The sequence below is a fragment of the Salminus brasiliensis genome, chromosome 13, assembly GCF_030463535.1.
Source record: "Salminus brasiliensis chromosome 13, fSalBra1.hap2, whole genome shotgun sequence".
Taxonomy (NCBI): Eukaryota; Metazoa; Chordata; class Actinopteri; order Characiformes; family Bryconidae; genus Salminus; species Salminus brasiliensis.
Window position 1 is genome coordinate 11,925,859 of NC_132890.1, and position 21,289 is coordinate 11,947,147.

A 21,289-nucleotide genomic window follows, 5' to 3' on the forward strand; every position below is an offset into this window, starting at 1 on the left:
TGGTACTGTTTAGATGGCACATAAAATGTTTCCAATGCAACTCCACAGGTTTTAAGTAATCAATAGGTGCATTTTATTACTCATGCAGATCGCTACAGCAGCTAGGGGGCAGATGGCCACTCCGTTGGCTAAAAAAAAGCAGTAAATAAAAATTTAAAAAATGTTGAATGTGCCCAGAACGATAAACAGAGCCTTTCAAAATTCATATAACATAGAGGATTAATTTATAATCCTCTTAATTTATAATAAACGAATATCCAGAATTGATCATATTGATTTAAAAGCTTAGATTGAGTCACAAGACATAACTACACGATACAAAGCACTAGTCAGAATGGCCAAATTACAGTACTTAAAAGAGCTTGCAAAAATTCTGTGGAAAATGAAAATGCATGTCTTCTATTATGTTCTATTTTTCTATTTTTTTCTATTATTTCTAAAGAAAAATAGTTAATTGTTCAAAAGTTTAAGATTTGGTCTGCTGCTCTGTTATTGTTCACAGGTCAGTGGGTCACATTTCAAGCTCTAAGGAAATTGGTAGTTTTTCTTGTCAGCCAATACAGTACCTCATATCATTTATGTTATTTCTAAAGGGATACAATCAAAAGGACATTAATGACATTAAACAGCACTGGATGCAATAATATATTTATTATGTAATACTTTTTCACTTGTTTGGCATATTTAGTATCTGGCAGTTACTGTATATTACATCTAAACTTCATGATGAATAAACCAATAGAAATGCTGACACAATGACTTATATTTTAAAATATTTAAAATTTACTTCCATTGCAAGTTAAGAACATCTACTGGTGTTGTCATTTCGGAGATATAATTCAATTCAATTCAATTCAATTCAATTCAATTCAATTCAATTCAATTCAACTTGATTGTCATTCTACTAAAACAGGAGTGTACCATACAACCAAACACTGTTAGGCCAAGTCTCCAGTGCAGAATAGGTAGGGTATACAATAGTGCGAGGACAACAGACAAAACATATCGTGCACACTGTGTAGTACATGGATGATGATGGTCACCCACAGCACACCATCATTATGGACCAAAGAAGCACATTCAGTGGCAGGTTGCTGTCACAGCGCTGTTCTACAGACAGACTCAGGAGATCCTTTGTTCCTGAGAGCCACCAGGCTCTTCCCAGTGGGGCCAGAAGAGACTTATGTTTAATCATAGGTTAATTTATCTGCACTATTAACACTTTACTGTACATTCTGTACACCTGCACTCCTGGACACTATACTGACCTGACACTTTACTGAAATACCAATATGTGCACAAGTTTATTTATATAGGTCATTTATATACCCGCTCCTCTTGCACATGAATTATTATTTTTTCTTTATTAATGCACTGCTTTCATCTCCGGTTAGGTTCAAATGCATGTTTTTTTTATACATTTATTCTATGGATCATCTATAGTGATAACTTATAAAGTTAATAGTTCATTCATGCCTCATTGTAATAAGGGATCATATCAAGGGTATAGTAACTATACTTTTTGCTGTGTCTGGACTACTTCTTATACTTCTTATACTGTACCACCCTTATTATTGTATTGTATAACTGGGCTGTATTGTGTAACTGCTCCTGGCTGCTTAATGTCCTTCTTCATCAATAAAGTTTCTATCTATTTATCTACTGCTTGAATCAAATACAGCTGCGATCGTTGCGGGCGCCCCCTAGTGGTCGTACATTCTCAGATTTCAGCAATACCGCCATCTAGTGCTTATAATTTGCAACATACACAGCTGTTACAAAACAATCCGCGGGTTACGCCACGCCCACTCACGTGTGAGACCCTCCACGCTGTTTATACTGTTTCGAGCCACTGGAAGAAAGAAAAGGCGCAGAGCGAGGGAACAGCAAGCCTGCAGGGTAAGTAGCTGCGTTACTTCACTGCTCATGTCACTGTAAACTGCAGCTCGTTTGGGATCCTCCTGACCATGCAGGAGCAGGCTAGTGGGGTGTTAGCCTACGAGCCGCAATCACAGACGAGTCACAGCTCGCTGTATCGACGTGTTTCAGAAATGGCGAGGGGGAAGAGGAAAGAGGAGGGCGCATCTGCCCCAGATCAGAAAGTCACCCGCGGTGCGAGAAAACGACAAAACGAGGAAGTTCCCGAAACGCTTTCTAAGAAGCTGAAAGCTAAGAAAGCAGGGAAAACTGGACCAAGAACAGGTATGGAAACGTGTTCACTCGCACAACCGTCCCCTTTCGTGCCGTTACAGTGGCCTTGTTGTAAAGTTTGAGGCTGGTATGGCTGCCTGGAGTAACTTTGGGTAATGGTGTTGTGCATTGCGCAGAAACATACATACAGGCAAGTGTGCAGTGGACTGGAGGATCGAAGAAATGCAGCCAAATAAGCATACCCCATTACATCTACAGGAGCTCCTTAGGACAGAGCATCCACTCTCATCTACGACAGGTAACCACAGACACTGTCCAAATGTGTGTGGACGCCCCCTTTAATGAATGCATTCAGATGCTTTAAGTTTTAAGCACCCATTGCTGATGGCTTGTCCAGTCCCTGTATAATAGGAGACTCTGCTGCAGATAAACATGAACCTATTGGCACCATGCCTGATGTCAAGTGTGGGCTACCACCAGGGTAAATCTCCCAGCATTGAGCTGTGGAGCAGTGAAATGATTTGGTTTTTGGGATGAGGTGGGGTGGTGATTTTTAAAAATCTAGTAGAAAGCCTTCTGTGGGCAAAATAAGTGAGCAGATGTCCCAATACTTTTGTCCATTAGTGTACAGAAGGCCAGTTACCAAGTTCTGTCATTGTAGTTAGGGTCAAAGAGTGGGGCATGATCCTCTTGTAACAGTGCTATTGTATCTGTGACAGAGAGAGATATGGTCATCCTATTGTATTTGATTATTCTTCATGTTATTATTATTTTATTATTATTAATAATAGTAATAATAGTCTTATTATTATTAATATTAGTCATATTCAATTGCAGCTGCTTGCTAGGGCAGGTGCACAGGCACACAACATTCGCTTGTTCTGATGCAAACCATAGACTGTGTTAACTCACGGCAGTAAACCTCACAAAGATAGACCTGCTGGCTGCTTACCTGCATTTTCTTCAGAGCTCAGCAGAAGGGGCTGAACCAGTGCATGCTCAGTAGACCTTAGCCAGGTTGCTTCCTCCCAAATATGTGTATATATATATATATATGTGTGTGTGTGTATATATGTTTATTATACACACATCTTCTGTACAGTTCAACACTCTTGGAAGAGAACACTAACTGACACATCTGTTACGTTAGCTAATAGATGGCCATGTTGGCAAGCATTGCACCGAGTGATGAGTGGACAGGGAGGCTATCCAGTGAAAGCAAGGCCAAGCATGCTCTCTAGGACTCCCAGCCACAAATGGCTATAGGACCACTCAAGGTTTCCTAATGAGAGGAACCAACTCTTAGATGGTTGCACAAAGTGTGTAGGAAAGAGTAAATTAGATGGGCTGTTTGCTGTTATTGTTATATAACTTTCCTATGCATTATTATCTTCACTACTTTCTTTGAAGTGTTTCCAAGAGCCCTTCATTCGCTCCCTGGATTCATACAGACTGCACCGCACAGCCAGCCCTTTTGAACGGAGGGTTACATGTCTAGAGTGGCACCCCAGTCATCGCAGCACTCTGGCGGTGGGCTCCAAGGGTGGAGACATCATGCTGTGGGACTATGAAATTCAGTACAAGACAAGCTTCATACAAGGGGTGAGAGGGTTTCCTGCCACTTGCATTTGTTTAGGTACCAGAATCGGACGTATTTTCAAAATTAGAGTTACTTCTGTTTATTACGGATGATGGTAGGATGCATTTTCACACCAAGTAAAATTCTTATTTATTTATTATGTGATTGAGATCATGCAAATTTGGGGGCAACTATGCCTGATATGATGGTGGCATTTTGGAGAATTTTTAGGGACTGTTGTAAACCACACATCACCACTACAACCACCAAAACAGTGAAGCTTAGAAGGGTTTCAATTAAAAAAGCAATGTATCAGTGTTTTCTTTGAAATACCATAATAAAAACTGTTGTCATTCTTGTAAAGAGATTTTGAGACCTATTCAGATTGTCCTCTCTGTTTTTTTTGTTTAGATGGGTGCAGGAGACTCAATAACAGGCATGAAGTTCAACCAACTCAATACCAATCAGCTGTTCACCTCATCAGTTGGGGGTACCACAGCACTTCGGGATTTCACTGGATCAATAATCCAAGTCTTTGGCCAGACATACTCATGGGAGTAAGCCAGTTTCTTTAGCAACGATTATGGCTGCTAACTTTTTTTTATTTTCAGATGTTTAAGGGAAACATTCAACGTACAGATCAGCACCTTCTTACTACAGGGATTACCCAGTTGACTGGCCGGTTGGTCTGTATGAGACGTATCTTAAGCAGTGTTAGTAGCGTTGTCGTGGTTTCAGGACATTCCACTGAACACAATACGGTAAAGTGTGTGTTGTGTGTAACACACATCAGTGTGTCCTCAGCTAATGAGACTGACATAGCCTGGCTCCTAAGGCAGTTTTATTTTTTTTGGTAGCACTGACCGAGAATGGGTCAAGGTCTCCTGATTGGTATGAAGTTGGTTGACCTCTGTCTGTTGTTGGTGACCAATATATTGGATATTGGAATAATCTTGGTCTACAAAGGACAGTCTGGAACATCTGAACAGGCTCTTGTCTGTAGATGTCTAGAGGCTGAGCTATTTTGTGTCTGTGCGTTTGTGTTTATGTGCTCGTAGAAGGGAGCTGGTGACTTTATCGGGGGGATGAAGTTCTGCCCCACAGACATATCCAAGGTCTATGTGGCCTCTGGTGATGGCACTGTGACCTTGCAGAGCTTTGAGGGTCTCCCAAGTGAGACGCTTTCCCAAACCCCAGTTTGCAGCCATGAGCACCACTCTCTTTGGTGAGGACTTCACTTTGCTGGGTTTTGTTAGGGACGTCTTGTGTTTGGGAGATGTTGGCGTAAGAACACAGTGTCTGGGTGGGTGTGGACTATTTTGCTGAATTCTGTGTGTGTTAGTCATCATGGAGTTCCAGTACAAAATCTCAGGAGATGCATTCTCATGTCAGATTTGCTTCTTCATATGTGAGGTGAGATTAGTGCACAACACAAGCTCACATGTAACAAATATTTAAAGCCAAATCTCTGGCCTTTTCCATAGCTACTGGTACTGCTGCCTGGATGTGTCAGTAAGTCGCCAGATGCTTGTGACCGGGGATAATGGAGGAACTCTGCTTCTGCTTGGACTGGATGGAAAAAAGGTGAGTAAGAAGCATGTGGTAAGCACACATACTAAGTGGACCAATGGCTAGTTACTTGGACAGGTATTAAAAGCCTAGTCTGAGACTACATTGTTCACTCAGTGGAGAATATCTTTTTACAATTGACTAAGATTTAATCTCTTAATCCAGGAAGTTATTTTATGTTTGTGTATCGTTTCTCCAATAGTATCCAGACACCCATCTCAATTACTAAATTTACCAACATACAGCTTGTAAAAGCTCAATTGAAAAAGCATTGCTAATAGAATTGGATGCTCTGGAGCAGCCACACATAAAACCATATGTTGCTAGAGGGGTATAAAGCCCCCCCAGGCTTGAGATTCTGTGCTGATATAGCACAATCCAATACCACTGGGGTGTGTTGGAGTGGTCACAATGCCTGGGTCGAGATGAATAAAGCTTCCCAGCATTGGGCTGTGGAGCAGTGGAACTCCATTCTTCATAGAAATGGAGTACCCTTCAAAACTTTTGGAGTGAGTTAAAGTGGTCACCAAGCCTGGCTAAAGGGTACAAAGCTCCCCAGCATTGGGCTGTGGATCAGTAGAACTCTGGAGCCATGTAGCACCTTTCGGGTGAGCTAAAGTGGTGTTTGTGATGCAGAACTGATCATTTAACAATATTACTTGACCCCACCAATGTTCTTGTGGCTGAATGTAATCAGATCATCACATCAGTGTTCAAACTACTAGTGTAAAGCCTTCCTAGATGATTAAAGACAAGCTCCCTATTGATACCCTTAATTTCAGAAGAAGCATTGGATGAGCAGATCTCTACAATCGTTTGGCTGTATGGTGAATGTGGTCTTTACTGTTGAATGGCAGACTTTGAACTACAACTCAGTCATTTTCCTTGAAAACCTTGTTTTTCACACTCAAATGTAGATATTCTGTGAAAAGATGCACAAGGCTAAAGTGACCCATGCGGAATTCAACTCTCGATGTGACTGGCTGCTAGCGACATCATCTGTAGACAGCACTGTCAAGCTGTGGGATCTCCGGAACCTTAAGGACAAAAGCAGTTACTTGCATGAAATGCCACACGAGAAACCAGTTAATTCTGGTAAGTGGACACATGCCCATGCACTTACAGAAACACCATCTGTTGTGGTTTTGATGGACATCACATCACATTCTCTTTTTTTTTTTTCTTTTTCAATTGTCTTACCTTTAGCCTATTTCAACCCCACGGACAGCACCAAGCTCCTCACCACAGACCAAATGAATGAGATCAGGATATATTCCTCATATGATTGGTCCAAGCCAGCTCAGGTTATCGTACATCCACACCGGCAGTTCCAGCACCTGACCCCTATCAAGGTAGAAAACCAGCAGCATCTGCCTCGGAATTTACCTCCTTGTCAGGTTGCTTTTAAATGAAGCTCCTGGATTGGTCATTCTTTGCTAACCCAGTTCGTACTTAATCTCTCAACATCGATAAGAATATTTTGATACCGTTTTTCATTTTAGGCAACCTGGCATCCCATATATGACCTTGTCGTGGCTGGCCGTTATCCAGATGACCGCGTCTTTGTCGGTGATGAGAGAACTATCGATATCTTTGATGCTAACAACGGAAAGCTTGTATGCAAGCTCAAAGACCCCAACACCAACGGCATTGTATCTGTGAGTGTCCTTTAATTTGCTTTTATGTAAATAATTAAAACACAACTGCATGCTGATGGTTGGTAGATCTAAACCAATCTGTGATATGCATGTCTTTCTACAAATACACTACATGTCTAAATGTTTTTGGACACCCTGTCTAATTAAAGCATTCAGCTACTTTAAGTTGCACCCATTGCTGATACGGATGTGTAAATGCACACACACAGCTTGCCTAGTCCCAGTAGAGAAGTATTGACAATAGAATAGGACTCTCTGAAGCAGATAAACATGAACCTATTGGCACCAAACTTAATGCCAGGCATGGGCATCGAGGGGCATTGAGCTGTGGAGCAATGGTACTGTGTTCTCTTGATTGATGGCGCTCCATCCAGTACTTTTGGGATGAGGTGAGGTGGTGATGTTCTCGTCTCTGAATGCAATGTTCCAAAATCTGATAGAAAGCCTTCCCTGGACAATATAGACAGTTACTCCAACAACAGTTTTTTGTTTTTTTTTAATACCCTTGATTTCAGAAGAAACAATGAATGAGCAGGTGTCCCAATACTTTTGTATTTTAGTGTATTTCTTGGAGTACATTGATGGGAAAGCGATCAATAATTAACCAAGTAGATAGAGTCTGCTTTTACTTCAGGTACTAATAGAGTTTAAAGGTCTAAAAGGATTGGGACATCTATTTTCCAGGACATCCAGTTTAGTATGGAAATTCTGCTTAAGCTTCATTAGAACTTACAGTCAGGTCCAGCAGTCTAGTAACATTCACCCTAACCCCTGTTTTACAACTAAAGTAATATGAAGGCACGTCTAGTTCAAACCAGAGATCTCCACTTCTGAAAAAGACACGTGACCTAAAAGTCCATTGAGTATTGATTACTCTGTCAAACATCTATTCCTAAAAAACAAGGTGTTTAAAAAAAGATCAATAGAGAATATCCAACAAGCCTTTCTGAGCATCAGAACATCAAACTCAAGCATTCCATGAACACTCATGACTTAAAGCTGACGCCCAAATGAATCTGTTTGTTCACTTTGTTCATTTTGAGTTTTAGTAAATGAACCTGGTAATTTTTGCTGTCTGTCATAATACACTATGTGGACAAAAGTATTGGGACACCTACTCATTTATTGTTTCTTCTGAAAGCAAGGGTAGTAAAAAAAAATGTTGTCTTGTTTTGTTTTTGTTAGAGTAACGGTCTCTGCTGTCCAGAGAATGGTTTCTTCTAGATTTTGGAGCATTGTTGTGAGGATTTGATTGCCGTCAGCAACAAGAACATTAGTGGAGTCATGATGTTGGGATCACCTCCCCAACTCATCCCAAAAGTATCGGATGGAGTACCATCATTTTGAGAACACAGTTCTGCTGCGCCACAACTGAATGCTGGGGGGGCTTTCTAACCTGTGGCTAACCTTGGATTAGGCATGAGGCCAATAGGTTTTAATGGGTTCATGTAAAAATACAAGTGTCCCAAGACTGTATTTGAAATCACCACCACACAGCTTAAAGGAATCAGTTCTCAACATATTATATTTTAACATTTGAACATTTTAAATTCCTTTACCATCTTACATCTTACAGCTCAACAAATTTAACCCGATGGGAGACGTGTTGGCATCCGGAATGGGTAAGTGCTCAGTGTCACTTGTTATAATCCGAACAAATATCAAGTTCCAAGTGTACTTCCCTTCTGAGGAGACTGACCTGCATTCGCAGGCTATAACGTTTTGATATGGAACCGAGATGATACTGTGAGCCATGCATGTGGGAGACAGAGGGAGGAAGGAACAGAGACAGGAGGGAGAGCTGGAAGCTCCAGAGGCCAACGAAGCAATTCGCAGCGGCCCCGAGGTGAAAGACGAGGAGCTGCAGACAGTGCCAAGCTGAAGAAAAAACTGGCATCGCAGGAATCAACTGAGACCAAGTCAAGAACCAGAAGCAAGACGGAGTGTAAAACGGTGAAAAACAAGAAGTCGTAGTTGGCCGCGATTGGCTACTCTATGCACATTTTACTGTAAAGCAGGGATACAAATCAGTTCAGGTTTGCATATAGAAACTTTATTTTTTGTGAGGAAAAAAAACTAAAACATTTTGTTCCTGTTCTTATGATATGTTGAAAAGCTTTGAACATATTAAACTTTGTACTTTTTCACTTTAAAGTTTTGTGCATCATTTTGCCCAGTGTAAAGGCTGTCCCTTAAAGTGAGTACAATGCATCAGAATCGCATAGTAAAGTCCTTTAACTGAAAATCCCGAACTATACATGATACGTAAAAAGGATTTCACCACTTTCAGACTAAAACGTATCTCCATTTTTGCTGTTTTTCTTTTTTTTTTTTTACATGATTTTAATCTGGCAACTGTTCTTGTGTTGAAATCCTGTGGTGAATGGACCAGTATAGAAGCTTCCAAATCACTTGGAATCAATTCTTTTTACATTAAAATATAAGAAGGTTTTTTTCTTTTCCGGTAAAGTTGGCTTTTGAAGGATAGAATGTTTTGTGTGACAGCGGTGATATGCATTGACATACAATGGTCAGCCATAACATTATGACCACCGACCGGTAAACTGAATATAATTAATTATCTTGTTACAATGGCACCTGGCAGAGGGTGGGATATATTAGGCAGCGAGAGACATTTTAGCCTTGAAGCTGATGTGTTGAAGGCATAAAAAAAATGCGTAAAGATGTGAGCCATTTTGACAAGGACAAAGTTGTGATGGCTACATGACACAAAAAACATCAGCAAACTTACCAAAAGTGGTTTAAGAAAGCTCAATATTACGCAGGTGGTTTTAATGTTATGGCTAATCTGTGTACATGGGAGGCAGACAACACAGAACCCAAGGGCTGAGACTGCTTTTTGTATTTGTGGCCAAGCTTAATAGCTGCGTAGCTGAATCAAAGTAACGTTTGCCAGGCGGCCAAGGACATCTGCCCAAGCCCTCTCGTCAGTCGCGTTGAGGTTAGCCCTCTGCATCTGGATCTGGTAGGCTGAATAGACCATGCCAAGGATGAGGGTCTCAAAACTGGACTGACTGAAGGCCTGGTCTTCACCTTCCAGAGTGACCAGCAGCTCCTCAAATGCTGGGTAAGTCTTGGGTATGTTATCATTTATAATGGTTAAGAAAGCTCGGCCTTCCCTCATGGACGCCATTTCTAGGTCCCTCATGCCAATGTTGTATTCCCAATCGATCACCAGTCCACTCAGCAGGAACTAGAGAGGACAGAGAGGTGCTGATGTTACCTTGTATCTTGCTCTCTCATTGCATTCCTATATGGCATCATTACATTACTAGTACTTACATTACACTAATTGAGCCTCATTAAAATTGAATACTTTGACTACTAAACATTTTAAGGTAAAACAGTTCAACCTTCAAAGTTTTACGTTTAAATTAATGTCAATGAAACATGACAATACCTACAGATAGGTTCATCTTAGCAGTGAGCAGTGGTTATTCATTACAAGGTTGTGGGTTTGATACCCAGTTTGCTAAGCTACCACTGTTGGGCTCTATGAGCAAAGTCCTTTACCCTCTCTCCTCCAGGTGTGCTATAGCATCGCTGACCCTGCACTTTGACCCCGTCTTTCTAAGCTGGGATATGTGAGGAGGATAATTTCATTGTATTGTATTAGAATGATGACAAAATAAAGATACTAAACTTTGGGTGAGGACTAGTAATGCATTTTACTGCTGTCCAGCGAAAAACATGTATCTCCGTTTTTGTCCATTTTTAGTTTTCTCCATCCTTTAAACCCTGTAGCTGCCCCTGTAAGCTATGTGAATACGCCTGGATGAATGGACAGTACAATCTTTTTGCAATGACTTCCACTGAAAGTTGTTTTCCTTCTCCTGTAAAGTTGCTGTTTTGGAGATACATGTTTTTTAGGAGTAGGATTCACATTTACATTTATGGCATTTAGCTGATGCTCTTATCCAGAGCAACTTACAAGGTTACTTGTATTATATAGGTGGGCCAATGTAGTGTTAGGAGTCTTGCCCAAGGACAAGCGCAGCATAGTCACCCATACTGGGAATTGAACCCCAGTCTCCCACTTGGTGTGGTAGCTCAGTGGCAGGTAGTGGTGTTATCTGTTGTGCTACACTAACCACGATTTGGAGCCCCATACTTTCACTAAAGTATCATGTAAATGACAGATCACCTGTCCATTCTCCATTATCCATTTCCACTGTCTATATAACCGCAGCCTGCGTAATCCATCATTAAAGTCTATGTTTTATATATAGACTTTTTTTGTAGAACTATCACCCTAGTATGGTCCTTTAGAGCTATTCTTGGACAAGGGGTATTGCTGGTGTTATATAGAACCTTCTTTTAGAAGCTTCTTTAAAGAACCATCTGTAAGAATAATTTAAGCAGGTGAAAGTCCAGTAATACACTAATAACATTGTAAAGCTAGGCCATATTAAAAAAGAGATTAATAGCAAAAAATTAAAAATGTAAAAAAATAAAAGTAATAAAAGTAATAAAAGTAATAAAAGTGTCATGCCTCGAACATCAAGTTGGTATCACTGTCAGATCTGACGAAACCTTGGCGTGAGAGGCCTCCATGTACAACAGCTGATGCATCTACACACAAAACAACAGCTTTATTATTATTGTTATTATTATTGTTATTATTATTGTTATTAAAACGATGTCAGACTGTTATAGAAAGGCTGACGAGGAGGCTAACAGTTTGCAGAGAGCTTTGGAAAGTGAGGAACTGTGTAGGAAAGGCCTAGAGTCGAATCCTGGGTCAGAAACAATCAGAGAAGTTATTTCGCTACATTAATCTTCATTATTCTAAAATAAATATCTGTGACTTCTGTAAGAGAATCTAGAAAGGCTACATGTCCTCAGCACTGTGTGTCCCTGCGCAGGGCAATGCCACAGTGTCGTGCCTCAGCTCCGAGAAAAAAAATGCCACTAATGCGAATCAGGCAAAATCCCCCAAATGAAAAACGGCTTACCTGAGGTGTGCCAGAAGTCTCTGAAAAGCACAAAACTCGCAACAACCCATGCGAGCTTCAGTCGCTGCGTTTTTAACGGCATCGCCACGCAATCCAAAATAATGCGCGTGATTTCCACAGCTGGCCAAAAGCAAAGGGGCTTTCAGCTGGATATCGCTCAGTCTTCAGTCCACAGACCGAACAGTGAGTGCCTCGTTGCTCTGTTTTCGCTCAGCATTCCTCCACCTGCGGAAAACGAGTCTTCAAGCCAACTCTGTTCAGAGCCCAAACCCAGGAACATCAGATATGCGTGGATTTATGTTCATTCATATGCTGAATTTACTGTGAATTCATTCCTCAGTGTACAGGAGCAAAGCGGGAGTGAGGAGTGAGGAGTGCCAGTGGAGCATCATGTCTCATCCTCCTAAAAAAAAACATCTGGCTCCCACAAACGAAAATAAAAGACAGGAGAAATCCTTATACCCCTTCCAATGAACCAGCCCGTCTCCACATCCCCATACCCCTTCCAATGAACCAGCCCGTCTCCACATCCTCATACCCCTACCAATGAACCAGCCCCGTCTCCACATCCCCATACCCCTACCAATGAACCAGCCCGTCTCCTCATCCTCATACCCCTACCAATGAACCAGCCGTCTCCTCATCCTCATACCCCTACCAATGAACCAGCCCAGTCTCCACATCCCCATACCCCTACCAATGAACCAGCCCTGTTTCCCCATCCCCATACCCCTACCAATGAACCAGGCCGTCTCCACATCCTCATACCCCTACCAATGAACCAGCCCAGTCTCCACATCCCCATACCCCTACCAATGAACCAGCCCTGTTTCCCCATCCCCATACCCCTACCAATGAACCAGCCCGTCTCCACATCCTCATACCCCTACCAATTAACCAGCCGTCTCCTCATCCTCATACCCCTACCAATGAACCAGCCCGTCTCCACATCCCCATACAACTACCAATGAACCATCCCCGTCTCACCTTCCCCATACCCCTACCAATGAACCAGCCCAGTCTCCACATCCCCATACCCCTACCAATGAACCAGCCCGTCTCCTCATCCTCATACCCCTACCAATGAACCAGCCGTCTCCTCATCCTCATACCCGTACCAATGAACCAGCCCAGTCTCCACATCCTCATACCCCTACCAATGAACCAGCCCAGTCTCCACATCCCCATACAACTACCAATGAACCAGCCCGTCTCCACATCCCCATACCCCTTCCAATGAACCAGCCCAGTCTCCACATCCCCATACCCCTACCAATGAACCAGCCCAGTCTCCACATTCTCATACCCCTACCAATGAACCAGCCCCGTCTCCACATTCTCATACCCCTACCAATGAACCAACCCGTCTCCACATCCTCATACCCCTACCAATGAACCAGCCCCGTCTCACCTTCCCCATACCCCTACCAATGAACCAGCCCCGTCTCACCATCCCCCTACCAATGAACCAGCCCCATCTGCCCATCCCCATACCCCTACCAATGAACCAGCCCCGTCTCCACATTCTCATACCCCTACCAATGAACCAACCCGTCTCCACATCCTCATACCCCTACCAATGAACCATCCCCGTCTCACCTTCCCCATACCCCTACCAATGAACCAGCCCCGTCTCCCCATGCCCCTACCAATGAACCAGCCCCGTCTCCACATCCTCATACCCCTACCAATGAACCAGCCCCGTCTCCCCATCCCCCTACCAATGAACCAGCCCCATCTCCCCATCCCCATCCCCCTACCAATGAACCAGCCCCGTCTCCACATCCTCATACCCCTACCAATGAACCAGCCTGTCTCCACATCCTCATACACCTACCAATGAACCAACCCGTCTCCACATCCTCATACCCCTACCAATGAACCAGCCCCGTCTCCCCATCCCCCTACCAATGAACCAGCCCCGTCTCCCCATCCCCCTACCAATGAACCAGCCCCATCTCCCCATCCCCATCCCCCTACCAATGAACCAGCCCCGTCTCCACATCCTCATACCCCTACCAATGAACCAGCCCGTCTCCACATTCTCATACCCCTACCAATGAACCAGCCCCGTCTCCACATCTTCATACCCCTACCAATGAACCAGCCCGTCTCCACATCTCCATACCCCTACCAATGAACCAGCCTGTCTCCACATCCCCATAGCCCTACCAATGAACCAGCCCGTCTCCCCATCCCCATCCCCCTACCAATGAACCAGCCCTGTTTCCCCATCCCCATACCCCTACCAATGAACCAGCCCGTCTCCACATCCCCATACCCCTACCAATGAACCAGCCCCGTCTCCCCATCCCTATACCCCTACCAATGAACCAGCCCGTCTCCACATCCTCATACCCCTACCAATGAACCAGCCGTCTCCTCATCCTCATACCCCTACCAATGAACCAGCCCAGTCTCCACATCCCCATACAACTACCAATGAACCAGCCCGTCTCCACATCCCCATACCCCTTCCAATGAACCAGCCCAGTCTCCACATCCCCATACCCCTACCAATGAACCAGCCCAGTCTCCACATCCTCATACCCCTACTAATGAACCAGCCCCGTCTCCACATCCTCATACCCCTACCAATGAACCAGCCCAGTCTCCACATCCTCATACCCCTACCAATGAACCAGCCGTCTCCTCATCCTCATACCCCTACCAATGAACCAGCCCAGTCTCCTCATCCCCATACCCCTACCAATGAACCAGCCCCGTCTCCCCATCCCCATACCCCTACCCCTACCAATGAACCAGGCCCGTTTCCCCATCCCCATACCCCTACCAATGAACCAGCCGTCTCCTCATCCTCATACCCCTACCAATGAACCAGGCCGTCTCCACATCCTCATACCCCTACCAATGAACCAGCCCCGTCTCCACATCCTCATACCCCTACCAATGAACCAGCCCCGTTTCCCCATCCCCATACCCCTACCAATGAACCAGACCGTCTCCACATCCCCATACCCCTACCAATGAACCAGCCCCGTCTCCCCATCCCCATACCCCTACCAATGAACCAGCCCCGTCTCCCCATCCCCATACCCCATCACAAACGTCCTTTTAAATCATGAACTGCCGTTCAACAACACAGCTCCAGACTAGTCTAAGGATATAACTTAAACCTACAAGTAAGCAACATGTGAGAGAGGTGAGCAATTATTATTGTTAACACTAAATACATGTTTCATAGTGATTAGTGGAAGCTAGAGCCGCTCGCTAAAGCTACATGCATTTGCAGGCCTCCACCACACGCTGGCAGTAGCGAGCTTCACAGACACACACGGTGCATCCACTTCCCAGCGCTGACATCAACACCCACCAGCCGCCCCTGCACAGCAAACCACAACACGCTTCATATGAGAGCTTTAGGAGCTTCAGCTGGAACTCCCTAACCCTGCAAACATCCCGGAATACTGTAGCTACATCTGACAGACTAGATGCTTGTCTAATTTGGGGTTTCTTACGCCAACAGAGTTTTAGAGTAGTCTAATAAACACTACAGCTAACGTTAGTAAGTTAGCTAGCTAGCGGTACTGAGAGCTAGGTGGCTAAAACAGCGGGCCAAGTAAACATGACATAGTAGCTAGCTAGTGCTTATTTATTTAATTTAAGCCAGCAAACGTCTCGAAGTTCATGCAGACTATTAGAAAAGCAGCTAGTGTGGTTTCCTTGTGTGTTATTCTTGTGAAGGCTGGTGCATTAGCTAAGTTTGTGGCAGTACAGCTAGCTAGGTCTACTCTTAGCCAAGCTGCCTGTGACTGGTAGACTCCACAGCTGAAACCGCCGCTCCTGCATCTTTCAGTAGGTTTTAACGCGTTTCCGCCGAAGTGAGGAGACGTTGGCTTCACCCAGCAGATGCCATGGAGTCCGGTGACGATGGGGGCCTCAGTGTGGGAGGCTCGACCGGGGAGGAGAACTACTTTCAGGGCTACACGTTCACAGACCGCTCCCACTCCAGCCGCGTGGTAAAGAGCATCATGGACCTGTGCCTGGAGGACGGCCTGTTCGCGGACGTCACCATCACGGTGGAGGGCAAGGAGTTCCAGCTGCACCGCCTGGTGCTGTCGGCGCAGAGCAGCTTCTTCAGGTCCATGTTCACGTCCAACCTCCGAGAGGCCCACGACCGCCACATCGAGCTGAAGGACGTGAGCGCGTCCGTCTTCCAGCTGCTGGTGGACTACATTTACCACGGCACCATCAAGCTACAGGTGGAGGACCTGCAGGACACCTACGAGATGGCTGACATGTACCAGCTGACAGCCCTGTTCGAAGAGTGCTCCCGCTTCCTCTCGAGAACCGTGGAGGTCAAGAACTGCCTGCAGGTGAGTGAAAGGCAGTGGTACCTGTGGGGTAGTGTTTCTTTTTACTGGATGCTGGGCAGTGGTTGACTCTACCGTCCTTTTCAGGTGATGTGGCTGGCGGACAGGCACAGTGACCAGGAGCTGTACACAGCAGCTAAGCATTGTGCCAAGATTCATCTGGTCCAACTGCACCAGACAGATGAGTTCCTTAACCTGCCTTTGCGTCTCCTCATGGACATCATCAAAGGTGGGTTGTAGACATGAATTGTCTCCTTGGTCTCTTTTCATGTTGGTAAAGCACTCTGATGCATTTGAGCTACATGTTATAGCAGTGTAAGCACATCTGTCTCTCTAAGACACATTCAGCAACCAAACCCACTCCCATTATAATTTTCCATCCCACACAGCAATTGGATTTTAGTCTGACTAAACGGAGGCGCCTGATGAGTGTAAATGCAGGTGGCTAAAATCTTATCATGATACAATCCAAATACCAGTCACAGTAAGTGGCCAGGTGTAAATGGGGTCCTGGTCACTTCATCTGCCTCGAGTATTGGAATCATATATGGATAAGGCCAAGCCACATAAAAATGCCAGTGTAAACGCACCCAACATTTAAGCCACTGCCATTTGCACAAATATTCCTATAGATGTGATTGTAATGCCCTAATATGACTCTGCTAATCCTAGATGGTGTTCCAAGCTCTCAAAATCCAACTTCAGCAATCGATTCTTGGATAAACCACAACAAAGTTGAGCGTGAGGAGTTTTCAGACATGCTCTCGGATAGCTTAAAGGTGGGTTTAATGCATCATTTGAATAAACAAATTAATAATTAGTTTCTTTTTATTATAGGTAGGCCTTTTGAAATGTGATTTAAGAAGGGTCTTTCCGTCTCTTTTCTGTCTAGGAAATTGGCGAAAACGTGCACATCTATCTGATAGGCAAGGAGGACACGCGGACGCACTCACTGGCCGTATCGCTTCACTGTGATGAGGACGACGCCATCAGCGTGAGCGGTCAGAACAGCCTGTGCCACCAGATCACAGCTGCCTGCAAACATGGTGGTGACCTGTACGTGGTCGGTGGCTCCATTCCACGGCGTATGTGGAAGTGCAATATGCACACCATGGATTGGGAGCGCTGTGCTCCGCTGCCCCGCGACCGACTCCACCACACGCTAGTGTCTGTGACCAGTGAAGATGCCATCTACTCATTAGGGGGCAAGACCTTGCAGGACACTCTGTCCAATGCAGTCATCTTCTACACGGTGCGGGACAATATGTGGACTGAGACCAGCCAGCTGGACACAGCCGTGTCGGGTGCTGCCGGAGTCAACCTAGGTGGGACCATCTATCTGCTAGGTGGGGAGGAGAACGACATGGACTTCTTCACCAAACCATCTCGCCTCATTCAGTGCTTTGAGACAACCACGCAGAAGTGCCAGACCAAGCCATACATGCTGCCCTTCGCTGGATGCATGCACGCCACCGCTCATAAGGACTTGATCTTTGTGGTGGCTGAGGGCGACTCTCTGGTGTGCTACAACCCGCTGCTAGACAGCTTCACCCGCCTTCGCTTCCCGGAGGTATGGAGCTGTGTGCCCTCGCTGTGGAAGGTGGCCAGCTGCAACGGCTGCATATATGTCTTCAGGGACAAGTGTAAGAAGGGTGACGCTAACACTCTAAAGTTGAACCCTGCCACTTCTGTAGTGTCTGTGATCAAGGGAATCAAAATCCTCCTCACGAACTGGCAGTTTGTTTTGGCCTGATGTTTAAATGCTCTAAATGTTCACAGGGAGATGTTGGATGTAATCCGTGGGGGGACCATGTGGACTTTAAGCCTACAGTTTGCAGTGATGGTGGTGAATAGTGATTGTGGTAGGAAAAGCAGTAGTACAAAACAGTGGTTTTGTTCTTTTGCTTTGGTGTTACAAGCTTTATGCAGTCATTCAATGTGTTATACTGTGACACTCAGTGTCTGTGAAAGCCATGTGAAGTTTGAATCCTCAAAGGAATGGATACTTTTTTGGCATCGACCATGGAGTGTCAGATTTCCAAGAGACTATGTCACAAGAAGTATAGACTAGCTTCATAATTGTCTTATGGACACTAGCAGTTTGTCAGTAACTGCTGTCCAGAAGGATTAAGTGCAGTTAAAACTCTTGACAGTGTCACTGACTTGCAAATAAATTCACATTATTTTTCACCTCGAGATGGCCCATATTTATTAACCATTTTGGCCTAGGACAATTTCTTTGTGTCTGTTAGGATGTAGAAGTCCAAGAACCCATTCTAGACCCTTACTCTGAAAAGCTAAATAGCTGTGACCGAAATGGAGCCCTGTTTACATTTTAGGGCATTGTTGCATTGTCTGTATCATAAAGTGGAATTTCAGCATAATTCTTAGGGCACTAAAATCTTCCACAATGCACCACTTGAGCTTTTGTTACAACAGTAGACCGAGACAGTGGAATGATGAGTAGGTTGATGATGTTAGGGTTATGTTGCTAAACAACATAACCATCAAAGATTATTCCCTAAACAGCACAATTCATTTACAGTTTAGTGTGTCTGTCTGTGTGTGGAGACTTACAATGGCCTTAAACACAACTCAGCTACTTGTGTAACGTTTTATGCAACCGGTACTGGCACATGTTGATGATGAGGAAGTGTCTAAATTCTTTTGTCTTTCTACTACGCTTTAGCTCAGTCCAAATTGACACACTTGTGGATCTGTAGTCTTCATGTGTGCATGCTTGCAAGGACTGCGAGATGGTAAGGTGTCCAATTTCTCATTCTGCTGATCCAAAGGTTGGTCGCGAGCGCCCTCTCTGCTCTCGGCTCTCGGTTATTCCATTTTAACATTGTTTGCAGTGCTGTAAACAATCTGAGCATGTGGGTTATTTCCGAATAGTGTGAGTGTAATGGCAGAGAAGAAAATATTCAGGTGGGAGTTAAAAGCATTGTCTGAACGATTATTCAGAGATTAGTGTCCTAAAACACCTAATAATAATAATAATAATAATAATAATGCCTAAGAAAAAAGATTCCACTCCAAACATACATTCATACAGTCTGTCCTACTTAAAAGCTTTAAATGTTGGCACACTGCTTTTGTTGCTGACATCACCTGAGTGTGGACCACAGGGTTTAGCACACCATTTGGGACTAGAGGTTAGCAAACTAAATAGTCCTTCTCTATGTAGCACAAAACTAATAATGGGGGTTAGGGATACATTTCGGTCGAATGCAATGAATATTAAAATGAATATGCTTTTGTTCAGGCACCAAGTATGTCTAGAGTTGACATAGTAATTATCCTATCATATGCCAGGTTTCTTTTGTTAATTTACTACAGTGTTATTACAGACAACACTTACCACCATAACACAATTAATGAGGTAATGGTAAATATGAAGTAGCTACTTTCTATTCATCAAATAGGAATATCAAAAGAATGAGAGAAAATATACTGAATTTAATCATTAATATTTTTTTTAAAAACATTGGATAGTGTTGACATGTTTTGTGTATTATGTGACGTGCATATCCTCAGTGACCCTTAAGGCTCATTTATGCTCAGCGTTAAATGCGGATTCTCTGAAAGCTTAAGGAAATCATATGGGCAGTCTAACCAATAGTTCCAAATAGTTCCAATAGTTTAAGCGAACAAGACCACTGCCATCTAGACTTACTGAAGAAGAAACTCTTTTCGAAAATAAACCTATAGCGGAACCTTTGCACCACTTTTACGATAGTTTACACCATTCTTTTTTAAATCTATTATGTAGTAATTACATTCCCGTGACCTTTTTGCCGTCGCCGTGTTTGATGATGTGAAAAAAAACCTGTTGACTCTGAACTGCCCTGCCTAGTGGATGTACTGCTTAATACCATATCATCATAAGAGACACGTAGAAGTATGGGGCAGTAAGGGTTACAACGTCATAAAGGGACACTTTTGTTTATTTTCGTACCTAAAGGGAGTGTAAATGGGCCTTCATCGGCAATGAAAACAATTGCAGATGAACCGGATTCTCATGCAAAGGCTTTTGAAGCCACAGATTTTTTATGACTGTCATTCTTTAATGTACTCTTTTGGTCAGCATTTGCATTAAATGTGAAATCCTACATCCCACTCTTCATGTTTCAGTTTGTCCGTGGGTACAGCTGGGGGCCGGTGTCCAGCACAGTTGTAGTTGTTGTGATGTCCCTGCTCAGACACATCGGATGTGTTTGAACAGGGGGAGCTGTTTTTATATTGAGGAGTAAAAATAATAATTTTCTTAGTTGAGTGTACTCGAGTTAAAATGGTGTTTTTGTCCCCCTTGACCCCATGCAGTAATCTGTGTTCTTCACAGTGTATGGCGGACTGGTGTATGCCAAGCGTTCTTTCTGAGCACCATAAGCACACTCGCAGGGCAAGATTAAGCACTTGAGGAACAACTGTTCGCATTGCTGCTGCCTGACCGGCTGATCACAGTAAAAGCAGAGGCACTGTTTACATCCTCATCAGTCACAGATGGTGTGTGGTCCTTTGCGCCTTTGCATTGCTGTGTCATGCTTTTCTTGTGCACATAGGGAGCAAATTTGCTATATGTGACATTAATGCATTTCAATGTTTATTTATACAGTTTGCTTGTTCTACTTGTCATTGAGCTGGATAAGGCTTTAGAATATGACCATGGTTTCCAACCCTGTACCCTGCACATTTTAGTGTTTTCCCTGTTTCTTCCCAACACACCTGATCCAGCTCATCAGGTCACTTACAAACACATCCTGAGTTGAACCAGTTTGGTTTGAAGAGCAGGAAAACACTGCCCAGCCCAAATCAGATTTTTGTCTAATCTAGATTTTATCCAGATTGTTTTTGATAGTCTGAACAGCTAAAAACCATATTCAATTTGTGTCCATATTGCAAATCAGTTCAAAACAACATTTGGAGGTGGTCTGAAATGCGATTGTGATCGGATTTGTACGGATTTGATGCCGCTCTGGTCGCTTCCAATCAAATTAAAACCGGAGTGACGTCCGTGGC

The 21,289-nt window shown here is 43.9% G+C and overlaps 3 protein-coding genes across 4 annotated transcripts; 2 read left to right on the forward strand and 1 right to left on the reverse strand.

Annotated features, from left to right (window-relative positions):
* The first annotated feature begins 1,824 nt into the window (after positions 1-1,824).
* ddb2 (damage-specific DNA binding protein 2) lies at positions 1,825-9,111 on the forward strand. The gene is made up of 11 exons (XM_072694677.1): positions 1,825-1,899; positions 2,050-2,202; positions 2,328-2,449; positions 3,562-3,753; positions 4,789-4,955; positions 5,215-5,314; positions 6,217-6,394; positions 6,506-6,651; positions 6,802-6,957; positions 8,534-8,579; positions 8,669-9,111. The coding sequence occupies exons 2-11, from the start codon at positions 2,052-2,054 to the stop codon at positions 8,929-8,931; spliced, it is 1,521 nt and encodes a 506-aa protein (XP_072550778.1). The 5' UTR covers positions 1,825-1,899; positions 2,050-2,051; the 3' UTR covers positions 8,932-9,111.
* Positions 8,989-15,999, reverse strand: LOC140574742 (protein FAM180A). Of its 2 annotated transcripts, none has more exons than XM_072694678.1 (4): positions 15,797-15,999; positions 11,934-12,158; positions 11,471-11,550; positions 8,989-10,171 (listed from the first exon to the last, which is right to left on the reverse strand). In XM_072694678.1, exons 2-4 carry the CDS (start codon positions 12,013-12,015, stop codon positions 9,836-9,838), a joined length of 498 nt encoding a protein of 165 aa, XP_072550779.1. In that variant the 5' UTR covers positions 12,016-12,158; positions 15,797-15,999; the 3' UTR covers positions 8,989-9,835. The 2 variants fall into 2 exon arrangements, with proteins under 2 accessions (XP_072550779.1, XP_072550780.1); XM_072694679.1 differs by lacking the exon at positions 15,797-15,999 and adding an exon at positions 12,256-12,443.
* On the forward strand, positions 15,245-20,384 carry kbtbd4 (kelch repeat and BTB (POZ) domain containing 4). The gene is made up of 4 exons (XM_072694676.1): positions 15,245-16,270; positions 16,355-16,496; positions 16,940-17,046; positions 17,160-20,384. Exons 1-4 carry the CDS (start codon positions 15,809-15,811, stop codon positions 18,018-18,020), a joined length of 1,572 nt encoding a protein of 523 aa, XP_072550777.1. The 5' UTR covers positions 15,245-15,808; the 3' UTR covers positions 18,021-20,384.
* The last annotated feature ends 905 nt before the right edge of the window (positions 20,385-21,289 follow it).